General features: G+C 45.3%; 1 protein-coding gene across 8 annotated transcripts in view; it reads right to left on the bottom strand.

Moving 5' to 3' along the window:
* Positions 1-25,036, bottom strand: part of CD58 (CD58 molecule) — a 72,646-nt gene extending 47,610 nt beyond the window's left edge. For all 8 annotated transcript variants that reach the window (XR_003924171.1, XR_003924172.1, XR_003924173.1 and 5 more), the window contains exons 1-7: positions 24,917-25,036; positions 11,801-12,100; positions 10,903-11,157; positions 8,650-8,745; positions 6,303-6,362; positions 4,443-4,490; positions 4,020-4,091 (exon numbers count right to left, since the gene is read on the bottom strand). Coding sequence is in view for 5 of the 8 variants with exons in the window: in XM_030019570.1 (XP_029875430.1) it covers positions 4,020-4,091; positions 4,443-4,490; positions 6,303-6,362; positions 8,650-8,745; positions 10,903-11,157; positions 11,801-12,100; positions 24,917-24,968 (883 nt within the window). In the remaining 3 variants the exon portion in view is untranslated. The remainder of the gene's footprint in view (positions 1-4,019; positions 4,092-4,442; positions 4,491-6,302; positions 6,363-8,649; positions 8,746-10,902; positions 11,158-11,800; positions 12,101-24,916) is intronic.
* Positions 25,037-27,216: the final 2,180 nt, after the last annotated feature.

Here is a 27,216-nt window from a genome sequence, read left to right as displayed (position 1 = left end):
TTATGCTTAGAGGCAGAAATCTTTTTCCTCATAGCCACACAGAATCTCCCCTGCTTCGATTTAGGACCATCACCTTCATATCGTGCTAATACACCTCAGTAAACATCCTGGCTCAGCCTTCTTATCGATATCCCCATAGATATTGGCAGCTGCTGTTAGGTACCCTGAAAGCCTGTTCTTCTCTGGGGTTGAACAAGTCCAGTTTCTTCAGCCTCTTCCTCAGAGGAATCGTGCTCCAGTCCCTGACCACATTGGTGGCGTTCTGCTGAACTTGCTCAAATTTATCAGCACTTTTCCAGCACTGGGTGGGCCACAAACTAGATGTTAAATGACGTGTAGAGTATTACAAGTGCCAAGTAACGGAAAATAACCACTTGTTCAATCCACTGGCTTAAGTGCACCTTAAAACAGCCTAGGATGCTATCAGCCGCCTTTGCTGCCAGGGAGCACTGTTGACTCATAGCGTCCTGCCCATAAGGACTCCCAGGTACCTCTCAGCAGAGCTGCTCCCCTGCCAGTCAGGGCCCAGCTTGCACAAGTGCAGGGCGTTGGTCCATCCAGGTGCAGGAGCCTGCATAGCCCCTGCAGAATTTCACGAGGTTCACGCAGGCCTCTACCCCTCCAGTTCCCTCCAAATGACAATCCCGCTCTCACACTGATTTGACTGCACTCCACATTTTGCTGTCATCTATAAACTCAGTGACACTATTTTCTCTCCCTTGTCCAGGTCACCAAAAAAATAGACCTCTGCAGTACTCCACCTGCCACTGGCATTCATGTGGAGTACAACCCATTAACCACTACCTGCAGGCTTGACAGTCTAGCAAGTTTTCTACCCATGTAGACAGACATTCACCCATACTAGGACATCCCAACTTAGGACTCCAACAATGCTGAGGGACACTGCATAAGAAACCTTGCTATAGTCAAGGCATATGACACCCGTTGCTCTCCCCTGATCTGCAGATCTAGTCATTTCATCCAAAAAAGCTTGTCAACTTGGTCAACTGCGATTTACACTTATTCCCAGTCACCATCTCTCTTCTGTGACCAAAAACATGTTCCGGGAAGACTTGCCCCATGATTCTCCCAGGGATGAAAGTGAGCCTGACTGACCTGCAGTTCCACAGATGGACCTGTTAGCCTTTTTGGAAGATAGCTGCAATGTTTCCCTTCTTCCAGCTGTCACAGATCTTCCCCAACATGACTTTTGAAGGTGATGAAGAACATCCTCACAATGACATCTGCCAGCTCTTATAGCAACCCTTGTATCAGATCCCATGGACTAGTTTGGGCCAAGGTTTCTCCAGAAATCCCTGATCTGACCCTCTTCCATTACTAGCAGATCCTCTCCTCCTTGAACCTACCTCTAGGTAAAAACACCACAGAGACTGTCAAAAATGGAGGCAAAGGTAGCACTCGGTATCTCAGCCTTATCTATATCTGGTATCAGAGAATCAGATGATGGTTGACATTGGAAGGAGCCTCTGGAAGTCATCTTGCCCAACCCCCCCTGCTCAAGCAGATGAACCTAGACAAGGCTGCGCAGGATCATGTCCAGACAGCTTTTGAATATCTCCAAGGATGGAGACTCTACAGCCTCTCTGGTCAATGTGTTCCAGAGCTCAGTCACCCTGGCAGCAAAAAAGCATTTCCTGATGTTCAGATGGATCCTCTTACGTTTTAGATGGTGTCCGCTGCCTCTTGTCCTGTCACTGGGCAACCACTGAGACAAGCCTGGCTCCCTCTTCTTCATTTGTTCCCATCAGGTATTTATACACATTGACGAGACCCCCCTTGAGTCCCCTCTTCTCCAGACTGAACAGTTCCAGCTCTCTCAGCGTTTCCTTGTATGAGAGATGGTATCACAAAATCACACAGTGGTTGAGGTTGGAAGGGAACCTTAGAAGTCATCTTGTCCTATGCCCCTGCTCAAGCACGCTCAACTACAGCAGGCTGCCCAGGACCACGACCAGTCCCTTAATCATCCTCATGGCCTTTGCTGGATTCTCTCCAGTAGCTCCATATCTCCCTTGTACTGAGGAGCCCAGAACAGGACTCCAGGTGTGGCCTCACCAGTGCTGAGTTGAGGAGAAGGATCACCTCCCCCACACTGCTGGCAACATTCCTTCTAATGCAACCCAGGAGACTGATACCCTTCTTTGCTGCAAGGGCACGTTGTTGGCTCATGCTCATCTTCTTGTCCTCCAGGACCGTCAGGTCCTTCACTGAAAAGCTGCCTTTCTGGCTGATTGGCCCCCAGCATATACCAGCACATGGGGTTATTCCTCCCCAGGTGCAGGATTTTGCATTTCCTTTTGTTGACCTGCATGACATTTGTGCCAGCATGGTTCTCCAGCCTGTCGAGGTCCCTCTGGATGGCAACACATCCCCACATCCCTCTGGTGTGTCAGGCATTCCTCCCGGTTTTGTATCATCAGCAAACTTGCTGAAGGCATACTCTGTCCCAGCATTTAGATCATTAATGAAGATGTTCAAGAGGACTGGACCCAGTATTGACCCCTGGGGTACAACACTAGATACTGGCCTCCAACTAGCATTCATACCAGTGATCACAACCCTCTGATCTCGGCCATTCAGCCAGTTTTCAGTCCACCTCACCGTCTGCTCATCCAGCCTATACTTCATCAGCATCAGATATCACTAAATCAATCCCCTGTTCAGCAACAGGCCCACGTTTTCCTCATTTATTCTTTCACAGATAACCTAGCAGTAGAAGCTGCTCTCATTGTCCTTGTCATCCCACAATGGTTTCAAGCCTCCCTGAGCCTTGGCTTTCCTGACACCATCCTTATCGGCCCTGGCAGTGTTCCTGAATTCCTCCAGTGTAGAACTGCCTGCCCCTGCCTCCACGTCTAATGTAAGCAATTTTTGCACTGGAGCCCTGTCAGGAGCTCCCTGCTTAGCCAAGCTGACCTCCTGATTTGCCTGCCTGTTTTCTGGACTGTGGGGATGGCCTGTGCTCATGCTTGGAGAGAGTCCTCCTTAGAGGCCTGATGGCTCTCTCGAGCTCCTTTGCTCTTCAGAACTGTCTCCCATGAGATCCTGCCTACCATCTTCCTGAATAAGCGGAAATTTGCTCTCTGAAAGCGCTCTCTGAAAGCGCAGGGCCTGTACTCCGATGCTTACCTTCCTCACTCCTCTCAGGATCTGGAGCTGTTTCTTGGGCACTACAGCCAAGGCAGCCATTCGTGACCACATCCCCATCCAGTCCTCCCCTGTTAGGGAGCAGCAGATACAGCCACACATAAGTCCTTGCTGGAGCATCTGGTAGTCTGTGTGAAGAAGCTGTCCCTGACACTGCCCAGAAATCTTCCTGACTGCTTGAATTGTTGCGTTGCCTTTCCAGCAGATGTCAGGGAGATTTAAGACAGACACACATGCACACAGAGTACCGTCTTCCACCAGAGACAATGAAGGACAGCCTGACTCCATTTCACAGAGCAGCAATCTCTCCAAACCAAGCTTCCTCTTGGCAAAGCTTCCTCTTGGTCACATCAACTCTTCCTCCTCACTTAAGTGCTTCATGTAAACACACTGGGGGACTGGAGGCCCCGTTGCAGAGATCTCCCAACAGGCAGCGTCAACCAGAAGACCAGAAGCCAGCACTTCAGCAGGGACTGCTACTTGACTAGTATTCTCATCTCACTCTGACTAGGGTTTTGTTTTTTTTTTTTTTTTTTTTTTTTTTTTTTTAAACCAAATGATCTCCAAAACACACATCCTTCAAGTCCGTATGCTCTGCTGGGGTTATTTCCAAGGGCAGTAAAACCACAAGACTCACTCTACCCTTAACTACAGCCTGAAAGCTGGTTTACTTTGCTCCTGAAACTCCTGCACAGAGAACAGATGTTCAGGATTCATGGCACAATCCCCCCCCAATACCTCCATTGAGAAGCATTACAGAGCAGTTGCTCTGAGCCTTCAACTCCAAGGGATCCTGGCCAGTCTTCCCACTGGGTCATTAGCACTGACTGCTCCACAGAACAGGCACTTACCTTCTTGATTTACATCCCTGTTAACTGTCTGCTTGTCTTTCAGGGCACTGTTCTCCTTGTTCAATTCTTCACCTGAAAAGAGATCAGAGAAGAGCTACAGTCCCTCAGGAGCACATTCCATCGCTTCTTCCCCACACCAGCATATGTCATTGCTCTGTGCTGTCCAGAGCTCAGCAGCACACCACCTCCTCTGCAATGTTACGTACCATTCAACAAACACAAGGATCCAGGTCTTTTTGACTTCTCATCTAGTGATCTACCCATCAACATTTACTGTTCCTAAGGCAATAGGTCTTTCTATACCAACAGGGGAATGGTAAACTCTGCACTGAGAACATGCTAATAAGTTTTGGACTGCGAAAGGCCATGGGCAAAATTCCTCCCTTCATGTTCCCCTGTTTAGGGCACCATCTCACTTGTTACCTGCTTCAGACTTTTCATTCTCACAATCAACAGCTTGTGAAGATGTAGCTGCAAGCAAACAGAAATCCTTTTTAGAAATGTGTATGGAGGTAGCACAACAGTCTGCAAAATATGCAACTCAGCCTTAAAGTGACAGTTTAATTATAACACTTTTAGCAGATACTCCTGATAACTAGTATGTTATGACACTTTATTGAAGAACTCACAATTAATTTCAACTTCCCTCCAGCAACCACTTAAGGTACCAGACCATAACCAACATTATGTATACTTATGCTTACAGCTTTACAAAATCTTTCTGAAGTGGGTTTACTTAAGGAGATAAAGCTGCAGAGATTTGCCATAAAAAGCCAGAGACAGCTGAGAAGAGAATCCACATCTCCTTTTTTTACTTCACCTATGTGTTGCACTAACACTGTGACTTTAAACCCCTTCTCTTTGCAGACCTTAAAGAAACTCTAATAGAAACGTGGGCCATTCTAAAGTAAATTTAAGTGCAGTACCAAAAGGAAGAGATTTTTGTTCTTTTTATTTTCTTCCCACCCTTCTCCTTTTTTCACCTTCAAATCCATCCGTAGTCTCTAGACTTCAGTGATCTCCGAACCACGGGCTAGAACTACAGCTTTAACAAATGTATGAAAATATCAGAAGAAAAATGAAGTTCTTTATCCAAAATCCTGCTAAAAAGCTTGTAAGGCTTTGATATGCTGGGGCATGGGGGGTAGAAAGGGAGAAAAAAACCCAAACAAACCCCAAACCCTGCTTTCATAGTGCTGTCTCCCTGCCTGTGGCATCTCTTCCAGGCCCATAACCAAGGACCATGTTTTATAACCTCCAAACCCATAAAAACATTAAGAAACTTCAGAAATTAAAGAACAACTTAAGAAATTAAATTAAATATACAGAAATTCTCTGCAAAGCTGACATAGTAGTTTGCAGTTCAAGAAATATCCTGCTCCAGCTTTACGCTAACTCCAGCAGCTCATCTAAGATACCAGACTGAGTATCCCGCATGGAGCCACATTAGTTCAACACCAGAACACTCCAACAGGGCACTGAGCTCGTATCTGATGGCAGGAGCTTTGGCCATTCCCCACCAAAACAGTATTTGGTCTGGTGACCTTCACAACAAAGTAGTTTTTAAGAGTCTTCCCCTGTTCTCCCTAATCTGCTTGACTGCCTAGGGGCTGATTTAGTTTGGTTTCTAAGAACAGACCACAGTGGTCCTGGCAACAAGATGCATACATGTTAAAGCTGAAACACGTTAGCCTCATTCACCCTTGTGAAAGGAGCACAGACTAAAGGAGTTGTCCCCTTCCTTAGCTGCTCACTGTATAGAGTGATTCCCAGCCCCCAACACACAGACCCAGAAGCCAGAGAATTGAACAATCTTGCTGCAAATTAAAGAAGTAAAAAAAAAAAAAACCAAATGAAAAACAAAAAACAAACACCCACACCCCAGGAAAACAATGCAGGATTAGAATGGACAGCAGAAGCACAAGTGGAGTTCTGGACAGGAAGACAGGAATGCAGACAACGCTGAGAATCTGTACTGCCTGCAGAACGGCATCACGTGAAGAAATAATGGGTGGGAAGCAGACTGGTAACTAATGGAGAGGTGAGAAGTTCTTCCACTGACTGTCTCCTTCCCTCATCTTGAAGTTACAAGGAGAAGACAGGCCTGCAATGATGTGGAAAAAATAACTACGCTATGTAAAACAACTAAGGCCTGAAACAAAACTTACTCCTTTACCTCTCAAATGAAAGACTATACTGCTACAGAGAAAAAATTTAGAAGCCTAGACCAAATTAAAGCAATAGTCTGAATTCCACATGTTTGTGACACTCTAGCTTTCTTACCTGAGCCATGCAGCAGACTGCTCTTCAGAGCAGCTCTTCCTGTTCCACGTTTAATTCTACCTGCACCAAAACAAATGGAATACCTGGAGAAATTACTCAGAAATAAAGTTTTGTGCCTTTGGAAACTAGTTGACAGCCTCCATCCATTCCGCACACACACCACCCCCCCCAAATTAAAAAAAAATTAACTTAGGACATGCAACTGAATACTTGACTTGAAGAAAGAAGAGAGTGAAATATTGTTTTGGGGCAAAGACAACCAATAAGATCAACAAAATGGGCCTCTTGCAACAACAAGAAGTCAGAACACATTTCACCAAATCTAAAGCAGAGCTTAGCAATTTAGGATTCTGAGTCTTGTAGTTAAATCAGCAAATCACATCTTCTGTTTGATTATACCTGTGCAGTGCTCATCCTACCAAGGCATAACAAGTTTATTTTCTAGCATGGTCAAATGTTCGCTGTTTCAAGGGAAGTAGCTGAATCGTTTTAGGTCTAACTGATGGCCAGTTATGAGTGACATTCTTCGTGTGTTGATACCAAGCACAGTGTTGTTCAACATCACCAACACGGACAAGGGCACAGAAGGCACCCTCAGTAAGCCTGCAGATGACATCAAACTGGGGAGAGTAGGCGTGGAAGGCAGGGCTGCCACTCAGAGGAACTTCAACAACCTGGAGGAATGTGCTGGCAGAAAAGATGTGATGTTCAAAGGCAAATGTAAAGTCCTGCACCTCTTGAAATCACCCCATGTAACAGTACAGGCTGAGCTATGCCTGGCTAGAAAACAGCTCTGCAGAAAAGGACCTGGAAGCCCTGGTGGACCATGAGTTGAACATTAGTCAGAAACATGCCCTTGCAGTAGAAGCCTACCAGATACTGGGCTGTGTTAGTAGAAGTGTAGTCAGCCCATCGACAGAAATAATTCTTCCCCTTTATTCAGTATTTGTGACACCACATGTGGAGTATTGTGTCTAGTTTTAGGCTCCCAATTCAAGAAAAAACACTGACATTCTGAAGCTACTCCAGCAAGTGTCCGCCAAGATGTTTAGAGGGCAGGAGCTATGCAAGGAGGTACTGAGAGAATTGGGTTTGTTCAACCTGAAGAAGGCTAGGGGAATGGCTAATTGCAGTCTACAATTAATTTACATAGAAAACAAAGGAAACTCCTCTCAGAAGTACAGAACAAAAAGACAGGAGGCAATGGCTGCAAGTTGCAAAAGGCAAAAGCCTAAGAGAAATAAGGAAAATATCCTTCCCCACAAGGGTGATTCAGCACTTGAACATATGCTGAAATAAGCTGAGGAATTTCCATCCTTAGAGTTATTCAAAGTTTGACTGGACAAGGCTCTGAGCAACCTGATCTAGCTTTGAAGTCGGTCCTGCTTTGAGCAGCAAGTTGAATGAAACGTCCAGAGATTCCTTCCCACCTAGTTTATTTTGTGATTCCATGCCAACAGAAACTAAATGGAGAATGATCAGGAAAGGTCCACATGCAATGTACATCTATGTATGGTCTGATCAGAGGCTCCCTCCAGAATACCATCAATCAGTCCTTCCCAGACAGGAGATGCATCCCATGCTCTTCACCCTGCAGCCACCCCCAAGTATTGACCCCACCTGGAAACCAACAGAAATTTTCCACGTAGAGCACTCTTAGGATGAGGCAATGTATTCCTGGTTGGGACTCTCTCAAACACAAAGAGAAGAGATCGTGTGTACCTCTTTTTCAAGCCAGAATACAATCTGACATATTAACCTAAAAAGGTGGCAGCAAGAGATACACAATGACAGCCTAAAATTACCATTTCTGAATAAGCTGTCAGATTTACAAAAAAAGATATTCGAATTCAGTGTAGGGATGAACCAAGAAACAAATCTAGAACTCCAAAATGATGGCAATACAGGCTGACAGGAGGCACAGAAGTCCCTACGTATCAGTTGAGCACACTGAGTTCTCAGATTAGACTTGGGTATTCAACAACCCTGGTAAGAGCCTGTCCCAACAAGAAATCTGACCTTGATAGCATCTTCATGATGCTCTCAAAAAAGGCAGTGAAAGCACTCTCAGGTAGGAATGGGAGAAGCCATAGATACACACAGTAAATGAAACAGTCTGAGGAAGAAACATGCAAATACAAACTACAGTGTTTCCCAGTATACAGAGCCCAGCGTCCAAGTGCAAGAAAGTTCCTTCAAATCTATTAGCCTTTGCCTAGGTGGTACTTGTTTCTACTACTGTATTTACAACACATCCCATGATCAGAAACTTTCATACATTCTACAGAACCTTAGATCAGCATAATTTTGAAGCATGTCAAGCTCAGTTAGGTAATGCTACACATACCTCTTCTGTATAGGAATCCTAGTACTCCTACAACTGGAATTAAGAGAGTAAAAGCTGCGATAAGACCACCTCTGTTTCTTTTGTCATAGCTGTCCCCTTTAAAAAAAATAAAATAAATAATGATTGGTTAGTTAAAAAGCAACTGTGTGATAGACTACTTCAGTAGAAATACAACCCTGAGTACGTTTTATAGCTATCCATTTTTAAAAAAGTAACCTCAAGAAATTAATGCACCAGAGTCAGTTACTAGCAAAACCCTAAGCCAGCTCCAGGAAAGTTACATGGTAAGTACCTTAGTTCAGCAAAGGCACATCACCACTTGAAAAGCAATGGCTCTTCCATTTTTTGGCCTATGAAAGGCCAAGCCAGATCTCAGCCAAATGAAATTTCAGCAAATGTCTTGTATTGGGTGTGCATGGCAAGGTTGTGGTAGCAAGGGGGCTGCAGGGGTGGCTTCAATGAGAAGATGCCAGAAGCTGCCCCCATGTTGGATGGGGTCAGTTCCAGCCGGCTCCAAGACAGACCCGCTGGTCGCCAAAGCTGAGCCCACCAGTGACACTGGTAGCGCCTCTGCAATAACATATTTAAGAAAGGGTAAAAAACGCTGCATAACAGCAGCTGGGAGAGAGGAGTGAGAATATGTGAGAAAAACAACTCTGCAGACACCAAGGTCAGTGAAGGAGGGGGAGGAGGTGCTCCAGGTGCCAGAGCAAAGATTCTCCTGCAGCCCGTGGTGAAGACCATGGTGATGCAGGCTGTCCCCCTGCAGCCCATGGAGGCCCTCGGTGGAGCAGATCTCCACCTGCGGCCCATGGAGGACCCCATGCCCGAGCAAGTGGATGCCCAAAGGAGGCTGTGACCCTGTGGGAAGCCCATGCTGGAACAGGGTCCTGGCAGGACCTGTGACCCCATGGAGAGAGGAGCCCATGCTGGAGTAGGTTTGCTGGCAAAACCTGCAACCCCATGGGGGACCCAGGCTGGAGCAGTCCATTCCTGAAGGACTGCAACCTGTGGAAAAAACCCACACTGGAGCAGTTCGTGAAGAATCGCAGCCCATGGGAAGGAGCCATGTTGGAGAATTTCACGGAGGACTGTCTCCCATGGGTGGGACCCCACACTGGAGCAGGGGAAGAGTATGAAGAAGAAGGAACAGCAGAGATAATGCATAATGAACTGACTGCAACCTCCAATCCCCATTCCCTTGCACTGCTGGGGGGGAGGAGGTAGAGAAATCAGGAGTGAAGTTGAGCCTTGGAAGAAGGAAGGTGTGGGGGGAAGGTGTTTTATATTTGTTCTTGTTTCTCATTATCCTACTCCGATTTTGACTGACAATAAATTAAATTAATGTTCCCCAAGTGCCGAGTGATCTCCCTGTCCTTACCTCGACCCACGAGGCTTTTGTTGTATTTTCTCCCCCCTGTCCCATTGAGGAGGGGGAGTGATAGAGTGGCTTTGGTCAGCACGTGGCAGCCAGCCAAGATCAAGCCACCACATGCCTCATTTCTAACAAGTCTCTAACACATAATTCCAATGAAGGAGGAAGAATTCTATACTGGTAAACCATGAAAATTACTTTTGCAGAGAAGTGGGAAATTTTGTCAGTTAGGGACTGCCTTACACATCCTACAAACCAGATGGTTCCAAACAAGTTCTCATGCTATGTTAAAAAAAGAAGGGAAAAAAAAAAAAAAAAAAGCAAGCAAGCCTGGAGCTCAGCTGAGGCTGTCCCAAAGCAATAAGCAACAGTGGGAAAACTCTCTTTTCTCCTTTTTATATCTCCCTGTGAAGGAGGAAAAGACGTATGCTCATTGACTCATGTACATGCTAGATGAGAAATTATTTCATCTAATGACTGCTAGATGACTCACTTAAAGTGACTTAAGTTTCATTCCAGTTCCTGGAAAGTAGTACAAAGAGCCTAACAGTCATTAGCATTAATTACACAATGCCAAAGGTTCAGAAGAGATCTTCTAAGTGTGTCTCCTTCTTTATTATTACTCATTTCAAGTCACAGCAGAAGGCTTTATCCTGGTGAGATCCCTGCAAAAAGTATCTTTCCAGGGGGGATCAAACTGTCAAACTCATACCTTTCAGCAACCTTAAACACACTTTTAGCAGACAAATGACTTCTGATGCTTTTTACTCTTTAAATTCAACTTCCTGAGAAGTCAGTAGAAACCTTACAGACAAAGTCCATGCTGCTTCCCAGCCTAGCCTCTCAGACTTGCATAAACAACCTGACCCATTCATTACCTTTTTTATCTGGAAAGCATTGAGTCAAAGAGATTTCAGAGCTCTTTTCCGTTTGAGAGACTTTAATGAAACATGCAGCGCTCTCAGAGGCAGGAACGTTCTTCTTAGGGATGACAATTTCCTGGGTCTGATGAGTGAATGGTAAGCTACTGAACTTCCAAGAGTAATTCAGAGGCTTCGGGAAATCTGCTGTACATTTTAACGCCATGTCATTACCACTGATGTTGCAACTTATTTCAGGTTCTGACGGAGGAGCTAAAAGGAGAGAAAACATTCTGTATTACTTTGATTACACACTGCCTTGAATTTTAGCACAGGACAAGGGCTGGAGCAACAAGAGCAGCAGGAGAGTGTAGAGGTAGAAGTGTATGTGTAAGGTGTGCACGTGTGCATGTGCGTGAGAAAGAAATGTATTTCTAAAAGTGGCCCAGTTTGTGGTTCTTCAGAGCCTCACAGTTCATTGTCAATAGGACTAATATACACACTGGTCAAATATATTTCCCAAAGACTACTAGTGAAGCTGCATAGATCTGCACAGAATGATGCCACAGATATTCAAGCATGTATAATATGCCTGCAGGAGCATCTTTAGTAGATACATACTGCCTAGGAGAACTTGGTCAGCTTGCTCAAAGAGTTTGGTTATCTACCTGAAAGTACACACTGTGCCATCTACACACATTCTAGAAGCCATTCCAAGGTGGGTAATGATGGGCACACAAATTAGATGTCACTTTTGAAAATTTATTCAAAGTGCCTAAGCAACTTAACAACAGAGCCAAAGAACAGCCCCCCTCTGTTTCTGTTTGCTTCCCTGACAAATAAACAATCCCCCTTCTAGACTTCTTAAAGGGAATAAAGTGGTACAAATTCTTTATGCAGTTCTTCCACTACTTACCTAACACAGCAAGTATGAAGGTTAAGACATAACTTTTTTCCCCAGAATTCAAGCAGTCTAACACATATGTGCCAGCATCATTGTTTTCCAAGTTAAATATAGTCAAGTGCCCATTCTCCTTGTTAAGCAAGCTTCTGTTCTGGAGAGAAGTAAAATATATCGGGTTGGTTTGCCCTTCCCATTCAGCCACTTTATCCTTGTTTTTTGTCCAAATAATTTCCACTATGTTTTGGTCTATTTTTACTGGAAAAGTAAAATTTTCTCCCAAGATGCCAAACACGTCCTCACAGCAGATGTGTGCTACAGGGGAAAAAAAGAAAAAAAGTTACTTTAACAATTGTTTTATAAACTATTGCTTGACTAATGCTGTATGCACTATCAGATACATTCAAATTTGGGTTAGAAGCACATCACAATGTTGCAAAGTAAGGCATGTGTCAGTTAAGAATTGCCCAAACCCAGCCTGTCTGCACTACATTGTGACAGGCGCCACAAGGGGATCCAATTTCCCCATTCTGGTCCCAGGTAGAATCATTGTCCTGATCTTCTTCCCTATCCTAAGCTCCTCTATCTTCAGTACTTCCCCTGTTCACTTGAATTAGGTCTCCTGCCCATGGTCTGGTAAAAAAGATGCAATGAAGAATTGTTACCACCAGCAAAATCTATCTCAGCATCTTGTTGCAGAATGCCCAGACTGAAGCTCCTGCTGAGCGAATAAATTGCAATTTTTCCAGCACGAATATTCACAGAGTTGCTAAGAAGCACACTTCTGACACAAAACTGCTACTTGGTTCAAAGCGCCTGCTCTGAAGTCACGGGGATACTAGGGATTTCCTTTGGAAACATCACTTAAGCAAGTTTATTTCACAATCAATGTATGTGAATTAGCATCCCAACCTCTGTGATCTAGCAGAGCTGCAAGCCAGAAATGGGAGCTGTCCAGAAACCTTAACTGCTATCAGTTTTGAATCAATCATTCTGCTAAAAAAGGATGAAACATTCAATACAAACAAACAACAAAAAAAGAAGAGGGATGAGAGATGCTCCCTACTTTTTATTAAAAACAGCTGTATGTGCAAAAAAAATCCACTGATCTAAGGTGAGACCAAATTCTGCTGTGGGGAAGGGATACTGTAAACCATTAGCATCTCTGTGTCCCTGCTTCAGTCTTCAGCAATCACCTCCTACTTCTGAATATCTCTGAATGGCTCAAAAAAAAAAAACCAAAAACCACAAGTGTACTGCCATGGCAGACATGTATGTAGACACCGACAAAAACATGCCAATACTGAGTTCAAGTTACACTTGCATTAAGGACTTGATTCCGCTCCATGGTAGCCGGTAACTTTTTACTACTAAGTTGAAGGAAAGGCATGATTAAGATATAAATGAGGTCTCATATTAAGGCAAGATTTCCAATATGCACCATGGAAAACTTCCCTTTAAACACTAACTGTGCACGGTGAAAGAGAAATATTTCAAAAGCCTCCTCAAGCCAAGTGCTCCCAAGTGACAGCTACCATTTTGGGCTTGTTTTGGGTTTGATTTTTTTTTTGATTCCTAAATGGCATCAAGTCAAGAATCTACCACTCTATATCATTCTGTGTCTCCCTTGCTTCTCATGTCATCATCGTGTGAAAACTTACTACTGTTCATAAATCAATGCAGATTCTACAGCTTTATCACATCAAAACAAAGTCACTTCCCTTCACTGTATATGAGTCCAGAAAACAAACTATAACCCATCTTGCTCCACATCCTATCTCCTTTACACATGAAAGCAGTCAGGAGGTCAGCAAGGCCAGTCATTAAGTAGATTAGGTTCCCCATCAGCAAAGAACAATGCTTGCCAACATACTAAGTGTCCTGCTCTTCTGCCTGGTGCCACACCATAGAAACAAAGACTTTCTCAGACAGGACACTAAAGGCAAGCAATGGGAAACACAATTCTGTGTGCTTGGGTACAGAACTGCACACACAGAAGGTCTCCTCCATGCCTTACTTCTCATGGACTATCCAATTTGTTTGCAATTTACCCATGAAAGTACTCTTCTTATGCCATTACAGTTTCTGCTTCTCGTTGTCTGCACTAATGCTGTGACCTTCTCCAGGCACAGGAACTGGACAAGTAAACAGGGTAAAGAGGGCTCAGCTACCACTCCCACATCTTTTCAACACAACCCACCCACCTTTTTTTTGTCTCCTATCCTGTTCAGACTCATTTAAACATGCTCCAGTATGAGCATCTCTTTCTACACATCTCAATTAACAATTTCCAGAAAAGAGAAGAACCCAGGAGCTCCAACGTATTTGGAGACCACAAGAAGGCAGGATGCTGGGCAAGATGAAATACTGTTTTGATCCGATGAAGCTTCAAGTCTTGTTAAAGACTTTTGTTTCACAAAGACAATTTCTAGGAGTGCGTTTTCCTCAAGAAGTCATCTCTCACTGCCTAGGGACCTATAGTACTCCTAGCATGGAGAAAAACTCCCTGCTCTACCCACTGTGAAATTCTACGTCTCGGCAACTTCGGCTCACAGATACAACCAAGCTGTGGTGACTTAACGTCAGAGTGCATAAGTCAAGCCACAGTGGCTGTTGACAAGAGCAAGGTAACACAACTCTCTTCTGGGAGGAAAGCAGACATTTGCTCGGGACTAAGAACATGAGCAAGGACAGTCACTGCTCCTCAGCCAAGCACTAATAACTTCCTAAGCCTGGGTATTGACGCATGTAAACTCTCCACGTCTTTGCTCTCTTTCAGTTAGTCATAAGAGCTAGGCCAGAGTTACGAGGGTAAGATTGTTTCTTCTTCAAGCCCAGAAATGAGACTGGAGAAAAGCAGAGCTGAATAGAAAACTCATTTTACCTCCATAGCTTCTGCTTGGCTTGGGGGAGCGCTGCCCTCTTGAGCGCATTCTCTTCTTGCTGGCTGCTAAAACAAAGGCTTGGCAGCAAGGAGCTGAAGAGTTCCTGCCCAAGGACAATCAGGGCTCCCAGGAGCAAGACAGGGAAAAGGTTACCCTTTCAGGATAACCACCATCTCCTCCTGTCTGAAAATCAGGGACTGGACACTTTTACTTGCCTGCTTCACTACTCTAGTGAAAACATGAAGAAACCCCCCACTCAATGCTATCAGCTTCCTTTTTTCAAGGAAATTATACGTCATACAGAAACATTGCACAAGATCTCCACCACATATCTTGGAGCTTCTAAAGAAAGCATGTGTCATCATACATTTTCTAAATTTCCAAGTAACTCCTCCCCCTCTTTTCTACTTCATTTTATACACAGATTTCCCACTCCACACCAGTTAACTTCCCTGCTGTGAGCAACGAGGGAGAAGTAACAGCCAAACACTTTCTCATACACTCTTTTTGGAAGGCCAGAAATAAGAATGATATTTCTCTGCTTTCTCCCTCTCTCCTTATTGTACCCTATTATTCCAAGATAAGTTCACACAACAAAGTAGCACTGCGCTAAGGCCTCCAGGAGCTTCTGTAGAAGCTGTCAGACTACCTGCTCCTGTACGTCCTTCAACCCACTCCAAATTCTTTCTTACGCCATGTCTTTGTGTCCTATCCTTCCAAACAAATCACATAATGAAAGTGTTACTGATAAAGAGAAGCTAACATTGTGCAAGCAAAGCCTCTCCTACAAACCCACCACCTCATCTCATCTACATCTTCTGTTCCCACTTCTCCAGCAGCCAGATACCTTCGCCTACACAGACTTCTCATCCTACCCAGGACTCGGAGCCACAGTCAAGCGTTCTTCCTACCACACTTCATTTGAACCACTACAACAGCATGGGTGCACAGATTTGGCCTGCAGCAAACAGCAACCCATGAACCTTAGCCCAGTTTGCAGTACATGAAAACATTTCAGATTTTCTCATGTTTGACAATGAATCGGCTAATGCACGTAACCTGGAACTCCATGCTAACCGAATGATGTCTCTGAATGCAGAGCTTGGATTGCAGCCTATGCGAGACAAGGCAACAGCCCTTCACTCACAGAGTAACAGGGCACCCATACAACATAGTGTGCTATACTTGAGTTTTGATATTCACCTGAATAATTCTGACTCTTTAAGCATTTAAGCCAGCTAAAGGTATCCACGTATTCTGTTCAGACTAAGTGGAATCTAATATTCCATTTATCAGCAATAAATGCTTCATTACTACATTTGTCTACCTGATTTTATTTTCTTCACTACTTTTCTTGGGGCTGATGTAAGGCTTAGTTATTCCGGAGAACTTCTGTAAGCTAATTCCCTTTTTATTTTTAATGCTATCACTATCATCTTTTTTGGTCTCAAGTACCTATCTGAAATGTATATATGCATATATTAGGTCTATACAAGCAGTAGTTAGGCTCCCATATTACCATTAAGACTTTAATGTTCCTCCTGCTGAAGCTGGATGGAAAAGTCCTTACTGATTGGCTTATAGCAAGAAACTGTCTGCCTCAGGAGTTGGGCTTTCTAAATAGTGGATTTGTGTTCTATTTTTTGTAACTTCCCAACTACCCCCTTTTTAGTTGTTGGGGGTTTTTTTTATCTTTAAATTGTGAATTCCCCCAGCAACTGTAAGCAGCAGAGTTACATTCCCTCCTAACCCTCAGAACCACCAGTTGCAGAGAACACTGAAATAAATGTTCAGTCCAGAAGGACTATCAGAATATTTACCCATAGTCTGCCTAATTCCCCCACAGGCCACAAACACGACCCACTTCCCAAACTCCAGTAAAAAAGCACTTAGATCCGTGGTATAAAAGCACGGGCAAAAGCTACAGCCAGGAAAGAGACAACACAGGTGACAGTAAGCTGTAGCAGCATCCCAGGCTGTTGCAAGAGAAAATCAGATTCGTGCAGGAATGACTGCAAATCTTACCTGTAACATCAAAAGTGGAGTTTTTCACTTGCATACTGCAGCAAGTTCACAGAGGTATGTGTTGCTACTCCTGGACAATACAGGGCTGCCTGCATCTACAGAGCTCTACACATCAGCAAAGGCAGGACCTAGGGATGGCACTCACCAACAAGGGTGGGTCCCTCCCCACCACAAAATCCGTATCTTCAGTTATATCCCTCAGCACGGGCCTAAAAACTGGCAGCATCCCCATGCAAAGGTTACCCAGTCATTTTAAAACTATGCTGCTGACCAGAAAGGTGGGGAAGACCTACCCATTCCTCCCTCTCCTTTGTTTTTGTCTGCCCGTTCCCCCAATGTAATAGTCACACAGAGAGTACAATCTGCTGGAATTCAAGTTGACACACACCCCCACTCCAAAAAAACCCCAACCTCCAACACACCCCCAGAAGGACTGTAATTCCCAGGTGCGACTCGCTGTGGGAACACCGGTGTTTGTGCATGCAACGGAGCGGAAACAAGCGAATCTGGGAAGTACATGAGTAAGACTATCCCTTTGGCCAGCAGCACAGGCCCTGCTCGGAGCGCAGTGACCGTGCCTGTGCCCTGAGCAGGCTTCCTAAAATAGCTACCAGGAAATGACGAGGATCGAGCTGCATCTTACATCCAACCCTTCGTATTTACCCACTTCATTGAAGGCGCTTGCCTCTCTCCACTCTGGGTTCACAGCCCTACGCCTTCCTGGGACAGAGGTAAAGCCTTCCAAAATGCTGTCGGAGGTGGAGACGCTGCCTCCCTCTTCTCCAGTAATTCACTAGTCAAACCACGTGTTCAAGACACTTTCCTGTGTTAAAGAGATAAAATGCACAGTCGACTGAAGGAGAGCCTAAAAACTTCTCACTTGTGTCCTGACCAGAGCAGACCCTCTTGTGCCCAGCTGCATTGCAATTTCCTTGCGGGCGCTGGCACAGCCTGAAAAAGGAGGAAGAAAGAGCACGCTCCACTGCACAGCTCAGGGAAGCCTATGGCAGGGTTATCAGAGCCTCGGTATGTGGCTCAGAAGGACTTAGTAGGTCCTAGCAGAGCTTAGGTACAAGCAAGGTGCAGAAAAGCTTGGCTATGACAAGGACTAGGCAATCCTGGATACTTGCAGGGAAAGAAGTTGAGGTATGGGGAAAACAGAGGACCAAAACTTCAGCTCTCCAGGAATAAAGCTACCACCAGGGTCAGACACCGGCTGACTTTGACACCAGAATGGAGAGGAAGGTGCAAATCTCCAACAACTTTTGTAAGTTTAGTTCCAAAGTTGGGGTTTTGGGGCATTTTTTTGTTTGTTGGTTTTTGGTTTTTTTTACAATAGCCAGAATTTTCAGTTCTTGGGCCCTGTTCCCACTTACATCTCTTCCATTTGCTGAACCTCGCAGATCTCTCTAGCTCCCTCCACCCTGCTCCGTCTCCTGCCCAAGCCTCTTCCACTCCCCTTGTCCTCCGATCACTTGCCCAGTCTTATTCTTCCTACTACTTGCCATGGTCACCGCTACCATGCACTTGTGTACTAGGTCTGCTTGGGATGGAGTTAATTTTCTTCACAGCAGCCCATATGGTGCTGTGTTTTAGATCTGACCAAACAGCGTTGGTAACACATCAATGTCTTAGCTATTGCTGAACATTGCTTGCACAGCATCAAGACCTTCTCTCTTTCTCACTCTGCCCAATCCTAGGAGTAGGCTGAGGATGGGCAAGAGGTTGGGAATAGACACGGCCATGACAGCTGACCCCAACTGACCAAAGAGATACTCCTTACCATGTGTCATGCTCAGGAATAAAAATGAGGCAGGGGGAGAGAGTTTTTCCAAAGTAGCCATTGCTCAAAGAAGTCCACTGGTGGGAAGGAGCAAGTGATTGCCTTTGCACCACTTGGTTCCCCTCCGACTTCGTTTCCCCCCCTTCATTTATTAAATTGTCTTTATCTTGACCCATGAGTTCTTCTTGGTTTCGCCCTCCTGATTCTGTACCCCATCCTGGTGAGGGGGAGTGAGCAAGTGACTGGGTTGGGCTTTACAACTTGCTTCCAGATCTCTACCCACCTCTGACTGTCCTGTGAGCCAGGAGGATCTGGTTCACAACAAGGCACCTGAAACCCTGGTGTCTTTGCCTTCGAATTAAGGACAGAATCTGTCCAATCCAAAATTTTGCAGCTCAGCTTTGTTTCTTCAAACATCCAAAATGGAAGCTCTGAGCCCAGTGCAGTGCACATCTCAACATGGATACTGACTGCAGCTCTGGCAAATTTTCTTAAGCTTTAAAACTTTTGATATAAAAGCAACTCTGAGGAGATACTTCTAATATGAAGTTTATTTAGAGGTATCCACTGGGCTATATTTCCAAGTTGGAAAGGATACTCCTCTTTCTGAACGTAAATGTGTGGGCACTTACTCTTGTGCCACCTTCTTGATCTTTTTTTTTTTGCCAAAGCATTGCTTTAGGTTAGTTCTCTGCAAGTCATTTCATACTAAACAAACATCAACAAAAATATTCTATCTCTAGCAAGTCTGCCTGTTCATACACCAGGATAAAGGTATGTGTACAGCATCACCAGGGCCACGCTAAAGGTAGCAGCAAGACAAAAAGCTCCACAGAGTTAGCGGTATTTTAGCTAGCATAGCATCTCTACCTTCCAAGCACTGTGGTACAGTAGCTAACACGTTGATCAATCTGTACTCACACCTCTCTCATACTTGGTTATGTTGCGCTCCATTAACAGCAAGGGGAAATTTCTGATGTAACAGTCTAGATACAACATTATTAGCAAACTTCACCTACTCGCAGCTCTCATCATCACCCCTGGTTAAGTAGCGCGCTTTCAATTCTGCTAAGCAAACCACATAAGTTTGTCATGCTTCTTCTTCCTACCCGTCTAGCAGAAACCTGAATTCACCTCCATCATTCCTATCACCTGGATAGTAACAAAGCCTTACAACCCTAGGATTTTAGCTTTGTATAGTCCTACCTCCCAAGCCTCAGTCCCCAGAAATTACCTCTGAGCAGCATTATGACTTTATTAATAATTATTCAGTCACAGTTTTTCTGATGACTGATTTAACCTGTCTTACTATAAAAGACTATGGTAGTGCAAGACATTCCCTAGGAGGCAAAGACTGATCCCTGCCTTACAAGAATCTTTCTTACATGCTGTTCTAGAGCAGGGAAGCTTCGTCCATTCTGCCGAAGTCAAAGTCCACTAACAGAACAGTACTCCAGGGAATTCACCGTACAGAGGAGGGGTTACTGCAGGACCATGGTTTCTAAACCTTCATTTGCTGCGAGAGGCACTACATGGGGCAATGGTGGGAAGAGAGCACATAAAATCATACTTGTATGCTCTGTAGTTATAGCATGAGGTGCTCTGCATATACAAACTTAGGATAACCTAATCACTTAACTCTAGCTTCAGAAGGTTTATATAGTAAAGTATTACTGCCTGTACTTTGAGGCAACCTAGATTCAGCTAGCTCTCCTGTTGAGTACGTAACCAAGGAGGCCCTTCTTCAGGTCACACATCATAGCAAGCTGCAATGTGAGAACTCCTATTCTAAAAATCTTATGCCCCCTGCCCTGGACAATTGATTAGCTCAGGGCAATTAAGCAAACACTTCAGCCCACTCATGGGGGGGGGGGGGGGGGGGGGCACCCCACTCTCCCTCCCCTCCTGCTTTTGCCCTCCTTTTTGCAGTCTCAAGGTCCTGCTCTGTTTGCATGCTCCCTGGACCGAGCCAACACCATTCATTAACTTTGTAGGGTTTTTTGACAAATTACATTGCCATTAACACAATGAGTTAAATAATCCACTGAATGCACATGACAGCGTGAGGCAAAGGAGGAAGGGGGAGAACTGGGAATTCGCATTTTCGCAATGGTGAACTATTAGGGAGGATCATTGTGTCTTGTAGGATACTGATTATTTTTGATCTCTGGGCTTTGCTTAGGGACAGACCTGACTTGCATTTAAGCCTAGCCTGAACTGCCAGAAAAAAAAGCAGTTCAAATCCTCTGGCCACTTACTTTCTCCCAGCATCCAGACAGCACTTCCTATGCTGTATTAGCACAGTCTTTATGTAGCTATATGATCAACAGGACTGAGAAATCTGTCTCAGTAACTTTTTTCCTTCAACTGAGTTCATTTTTCAACCAGATCACCTTTGTAGTTCTGTTTTCAAAGAACAGCACAAACGGACAGCATAGAGAGGAACTCTTCTCATCCTGTGACCACACCAGCTTAAATGTACTCCAAACTACAACCTATGTCTCTTACAAACCCTGCATCACCCAGGTAGCCTACAGCCACACCACCCTGAACACAGCCAATATGGTCTCAAGAGGCTGTAAACTGATAGGAGGGCCATTAAAAAAAAAAAAAAAAAAAAAAAAAAGACAAATCCACATACACAATCAATTTTTTTTTTTTTTTTTGACAAACACCTTTAACCACACTGTCAACTCTCAAGATCAAAGGAGTCTGTGCATGCAATCCAGAGATGATCCTGGCTTTCTAAGGACTAAGACCATTAGTCATATTAAGCCAAGAAAGCATCAGTAACATTTTTTCACTCTGTGTTCATCCTATATTGTTAAATATCAATGGCAAAAAAAATATTTATTTCTTTTTGTTTTTAATATGATATAAACAGCCACAGCTCCGGAGGCAAAGATTTATCAAGAGTTTTTAAGCAGGGGGCAGGCAGAGGATTTTTTCTTTTTTTTTTTTTTTTTTTTTTTTTTTTGGGGGGGGGGGGGGGTCCTCCTTTATGAGAAATTCAGAACTTCCTCTATTTATTCAGGAAGATCAAGAGTAAGGTAACATGACAACACAATCAGGTGTCAGCTTCACACAGCTGACGACTGACTTTTCCATTCATACCATTTAAAACTGTGTTTAACATTTCTACTAGCAGCCTATGGAACTAACCACATTCTACAAGCAACCTGAATTTGTTAGGAGTACAGATTTTCTCCCATTCAACCCAACACCTTGTGATGTAGTTCCCACGACATCTCTCGTGGAGTGCAAAGACACAGGAAAAAACATTGAGCAACCCCGGTATTTTTATGAGCAACGAAAACATGAAAAGGAGCATGTACTTCTCTGCATAGAGAAAGAAACAGAGGAAGTTTTAAAACAAAAACAAAAACCTGCCCAAACCTGTCAAACTGCCTAATGGGAAAGAAACAGCCACATTTAAGGTAAATGTGGCTTCTGTGTTGGTCACTTTCAGAAGTCAGAAAACACGAGAGCTGCTAACAAGTATCTTTCTGTCGGCCCCAGCAAAATATATGAGAACTAGAAGACAGTAATACTGCTTAAGAATGAGGTGATGCTCAGACCACTGAAAGAGTTCTCTGGCTTTCAGATGAGCCTCGCTACAGACACAGAATGCTTCTAGGTGCTCTAGTTCACTTATGTGGCTTACCTCCCTTAGCCCCTCTGCTTTTGGGGACTCTGCTAAAGTCACTAGAAGTTTGGCTGCCATCTGCAGTGCAGCAGAACATCCCCACCAGTGTGGCTGGCACTGCAATCCTCCTGCGGGTGCGGTAGCCAACAATTCATTCACCTCATACAGGGAGGGCGCAAAGATCTCTCTGTGGGTTCCTTCAACAAATGGGGCCACAGATACTGCATTGACTTCTTTTCCACCCACATACAATCTCCAGGATCCCCCAAATGACCACAGTTTTGGCTCAAACTTCCAATGACTGAAGGAGCATCGTCTTGGTAGGTCTAAAAATCAAAATCCAAAGTACCATTTACACTTTATGCATTGTATCTGCAAGTCTGAGGTTTTATCAGATAAAAACCTGACCTGGCAGGACATCGTGAAAAGCAGTAATCCCTATGTGGTGAGTGGGGGTTCTGAAGATGCCAAGGCTACACTGCAGCTTCTGCATGTCACAGGTTCCCGTAGGAGAATGAAGGAGCATGTCTTCAGGATGGATTATGATGTGCTTCTCTCCCCCCCATTTCCAGATGTTCAGCAACATGAGACTGGGATAGGTGCAGTGCTTTGCATTTGGGTAGAGAAGCAGGGAGGCCAGGGAGGCAGGGATTCAAGAAGGGAAGGCTGACAGAGGATGAGGATCTACCAACAGTGTCCTGGTGTTTACAACAGGCATTTGCAAGGCTAGAAACTTGCACACCAAGTCAAACTGCTACCGATTTACTTTATGCACTTGGGCAGATCAGTCTGACTTTCAGAGTCTTGATTTTCTCATATGGAGATGACAGATTTTTTTTACCTTGATAAACTTAACGTAAGAACATTTACACATTAGCAACCACACACATAATAGCAATAATGCAAGCATACAAACAAAAAGATGGTGTGAAACCTTGCTGATTTAGTTGAGTGAACAACAGTGAAGAGTTTGTATTCCTGATCTCCTACCCTAATCAACCATTGCAGAATCAAAGTTTTACAGAGAGGAGAAGACAACAGAGCTAGTTAATTTTTTCGTTAAAGGAGGATATTATGATACTTGCAGCCACAATTAGCCTCTCCAGTTGCCCAATCACCATCGTTTCTCCTTTTCATCTGCATGTTTGGAACCTGAAATCTTGTTTTGTGGTTAAGTCTACAGCAGCTGGACTCACATGCTCAGAGTAGCAACAGCATGCCAACTTAGGTAATGTAAGGTAACAACGTGCCTTCACACACACAAAAAGTTACAAGAGGACACTCAATTAATCAGGCATTACTAACACTCATTTCGAACTATCTGCAAAAGCACTGCAGGTGAGACAAACAAACTGCATCTAGGGCTGAACAGGGGCAGACTGATTCACACAGGTATGCAGAGTCCTAGCTTCTCCACTGGACCTCTCGCACACCTGGTCCCAATGCTCTCTTACAGTCTTGGTTGCAGAACAGGATCTCACGATCTTAATTAAACAAAACAAGCTGAAGACTTCTGGAATAGTATGGGAGGAAATCTCAGGGAGCTGTTCTGAACGCTCAGTAGTGGAACCAGCTACTTAAAGCCTTCAGGAAAAGCAAGAGGAGATTACTCTTTTTTAAAAAGGGGATACAATAGGTCCTGTTTTAGGCACACCCAGGAAACTCCCAAAGCAACAAAGTCACCAAGAAATTCCTTAGACTAGAGGAATGATAAGAATGTCTATATTCAGCAAGCCACGCTGCCTGGCCCACCTAGCAAAAGCAGCTACTTCTGATGACAATGAGAAAGTTTGTACATCTGCCTTCAATTTCAAAAATGAGCAAGTTTTGTTTGTACTTCTCAAGTTCATAGCCCTGTGCAACGGCTATGGACATGAGGGCTATGCTCCTCAGGCACACAGGTTGAATTTGGATTAAGAAGGCCTTTGTTTAGTATTTCACCAGAAGTTAATAGTAATAGTTTACTTCTACAAAAAAAGCCCCAACTATTTAAAAAAAAAAAAACACAAATAAACAAACTACAAAACAAAACCACTGAGAACAACTTTGATGATTTCTCCTTGAGCAAGAAGGAACACAGCATACAAAATAAACAGCATTTTCACATACAGGGATGACAAGAATACAAATTTTTTTTTTTTTTTTTTTACAATGAAAGCTAGTTTCCTAAATTCCTTAACACCTCAGGAACCGAGGGGAGTATGAGGCTCCATTTCTGCAGCAACGCTTCCCGCCCGGCACACAGAATAATTAACTCCACCTGCTCAGGAAACTAACCCACAGTATAAGCGCCACACCCATTTCACACCGCAACCTTCCCATTTACACGCATCTGAGACGAAAGGTGTACAAGCATTGCAGGGGCAGATCCTAAACATGCTGGTGATTTTATGAAATTCCCGTGTGGAATGCGGGGGGGAAGGCAGCCGCTCGCTTCTGCCTTCCACCGTTCGGAAGGACGCAGAAAACAAACGGCCCCGCTTCAGCGCGACGCCGGGTCCGCCCGCGGTCAGGCGGGGGCGGCCGCGGGTGAAAGCCGTTCCCCAAGGCTGGAACCCACCCTCGGCTACCAAACACGAACGGCGATTGCCAGACCGCCGCCCTCGCCGCCTTGCCCTTCTCCTCAGCGCCGGGGCGGCCCAAGCCCGCCCTCCCGCCCGGCGGGCTGCGCAGGGGGCGGTTGGAGGCGACCTGCTCCCCACAGCGCCGTCGTTCCCGCTCGCTTCCCGCCCTCCTGCCGCCCACGACACCGGTGAGGGGGGAGAGTCCCCGCCGCCTCACCACTGACTTACCCAGCAGGGACGCAAAGAACAGGAGCCAGCCCAGCCAAAAGGGCAGCCTCATGGCTGCTTCTGCTCAGCGGCTCACCCCACCCGAGCCAAAACAGAAACTAAAGACAAGGCGCGGCCCACCTCCCGGCTCCCTCGGGCGGCCCGCCCTCCTCCTCTGACAGGGCCCGGCTGAAGGAGGCGTCGGCGCGACGCTGAGGGTAACGGGGGTTCCTCTGGAAACTCCCGGGTCTCCGTTAGAAAAGGGGATTTCAGACTTCGCGGTCGTCTCGGTGGGTTGCGGCTGCCGGAGAGGGGCTGGGGTGCGAGGGGATGCTGCCGAGGGGGTTTCTGGTTCGTGGGGCGCAACCCCGGCAAGAGCTGGCGGCAGAAACGGTCGTCTCGCTCTCTCCCAGCGGGGAAGTTTCAGCTCTGCTAATTGAAAAGCTGAAATTAAATCAGTTTAACGTGGAGCGGGAGCCCCACAGGTGAGGGGGAGAACGGATTTCGGGAGGTAACGTGCAGCTCGCCGCCTCAGAGAATGATGGTCATCTAAGCCTAGTACTCCCTGGTGTTTGACACCGATGCTCCCCAAAATGCCCACTGTTCTCGTCAGGGGACACCTGGCAATATCTCTGTTTGAGGGGTGGGCTCGAGGATAAACTTGGGCATGCTCACCCATTTCACCCAAGGCTGGGTTGGCCTCTGGGGGGGTGTGGGTGCGTGGGGGGGTGACCCTTCTGCCTGAGTGAAGGGGAGAAAAAAACAAAACAAACAAAAAAAAAACACAACAAAAAAACCCCAGAAACCAGCTCTGACTTCTAGGGGTTTCCTTCAACGCCAGCTGCTCAGAAGCCCATTCACAAAACTAAAACAAACTTACATTCCCTTTTGTGGGTAACTAACTGGCCTCTTGACAGAGTGTTTTTGAGGAAGAAAGGGAAAATACCGCAAGAGTTTGGGAAACATAAACACTCACCAACTATTGAAAAATTGCTGCTCTGCCAAACACTCCAGCGGCAAGCCAGCTTTCCTCCCACGGTGGTGAGTTGCTGCAAGTGGATACGTCATCCTTCACCTGCATCCCACTCGCAGTGCGTTATCCCGGCTGGGAAGAATCCAGCTGCAGACCTTACAGCCTCAAAGCATGCTCGGTTCCCAGGAATTCGACTGCTTGACCCAGGGGAGACCAGCACAGCACCAGTGCTGGATGGGAAGGCTCTCACCACAGGTTCAGCCCTTGGCTGGCTCTCTCCTGGTGTGCTCGACACTGCGCTGGTTTTGGCTGGGATACAGTTAATTTTCTTCATAGGAGCTAGTACGGGGCTATGCTTTGGATTTGTGCTGAAAACAGTGTTGATGATGCAGAGATGTTTTCATTACTGCTGAGCAGTGCTTACCCAGAGCCAAGGGCTTTTCTGCTTCTCACCCCACCAGTGAGGAGGCTGGGGGAGCACAAGGAGTTGGGGGGGGGACACAGCCGGGACAGCTGACCCCAACTGACCCAAGGGATATTCCAGACCATATGATATCATGCTTAGTATATAAAGCTGGGGGAAGAAGAAGGAAGGGGGGGATGTTTGGAGTTATGGCATTTTTTCTTCCCAAGTAACAGTTATGTGTGATGGAGCCCTGCTTTCCTGGAGATGGCTGAACACCTGCCTGCCAATGGGAGGTGGTAAATGAATTCCTGGGTTTGCTTTGCTTGTGTGTGCAGCTTTTGCTTTACCTATTAAACTGTCTTTATCTCAGCCCACGAGTTTTTCTCAATTTTACCCTTCTGATTCTCTCCCCCATCCCACTGTGAGGGAGGTGAGCGAGCAGCTGCATGGTGCTTAGTTACTGGCTGGGGTTCAACCACGACCACACGCTCACTGCCAAGAAGCTGTGTTGGACTATTCACCACCACTTGGAGTGACCTCAGCTCTGTTTTTCACACAACAGTGCCCATAAGCAGTTCAGAAAAAAAAAAATATTGGCAACCGTGGAGACTTCTAACCAGAAGACCTTCCAAAAATCAACACTGAAGATGTTCCAAGGCTGAGTGGTTTTTTTTTCCTCCTTCTAGGAGTCCCTGTAAGCTCCCTTACCTCATCACTGCAGGCTGTAACATGAGCTAGAATGACACTGCACTTTGGGCTGAGCAATGCTGTCACATTCAGTTCTTACAAAATCACAATAATACTGATCCATTCTCCATAGCTATGTTGGAATGACATGGCACATAACTGGCTTCCAGATGGACTCAGGCTCATCCCATAAATTCCTTTTGCTCAGTGACAGAAACCCCTAACAAGCCTTTCTGTCCTCTGTTCCCTTTTCCC

Source organism: Aquila chrysaetos, chromosome 7, assembly GCF_900496995.4.
Source record: "Aquila chrysaetos chrysaetos chromosome 7, bAquChr1.4, whole genome shotgun sequence".
In the NCBI taxonomy this organism is placed as follows: domain Eukaryota; kingdom Metazoa; phylum Chordata; class Aves; order Accipitriformes; family Accipitridae; genus Aquila; species Aquila chrysaetos.
The sequence above is the reverse complement of the archived record's forward strand: the minus strand, read 5'-3'. Positions and strand labels throughout refer to the sequence as shown.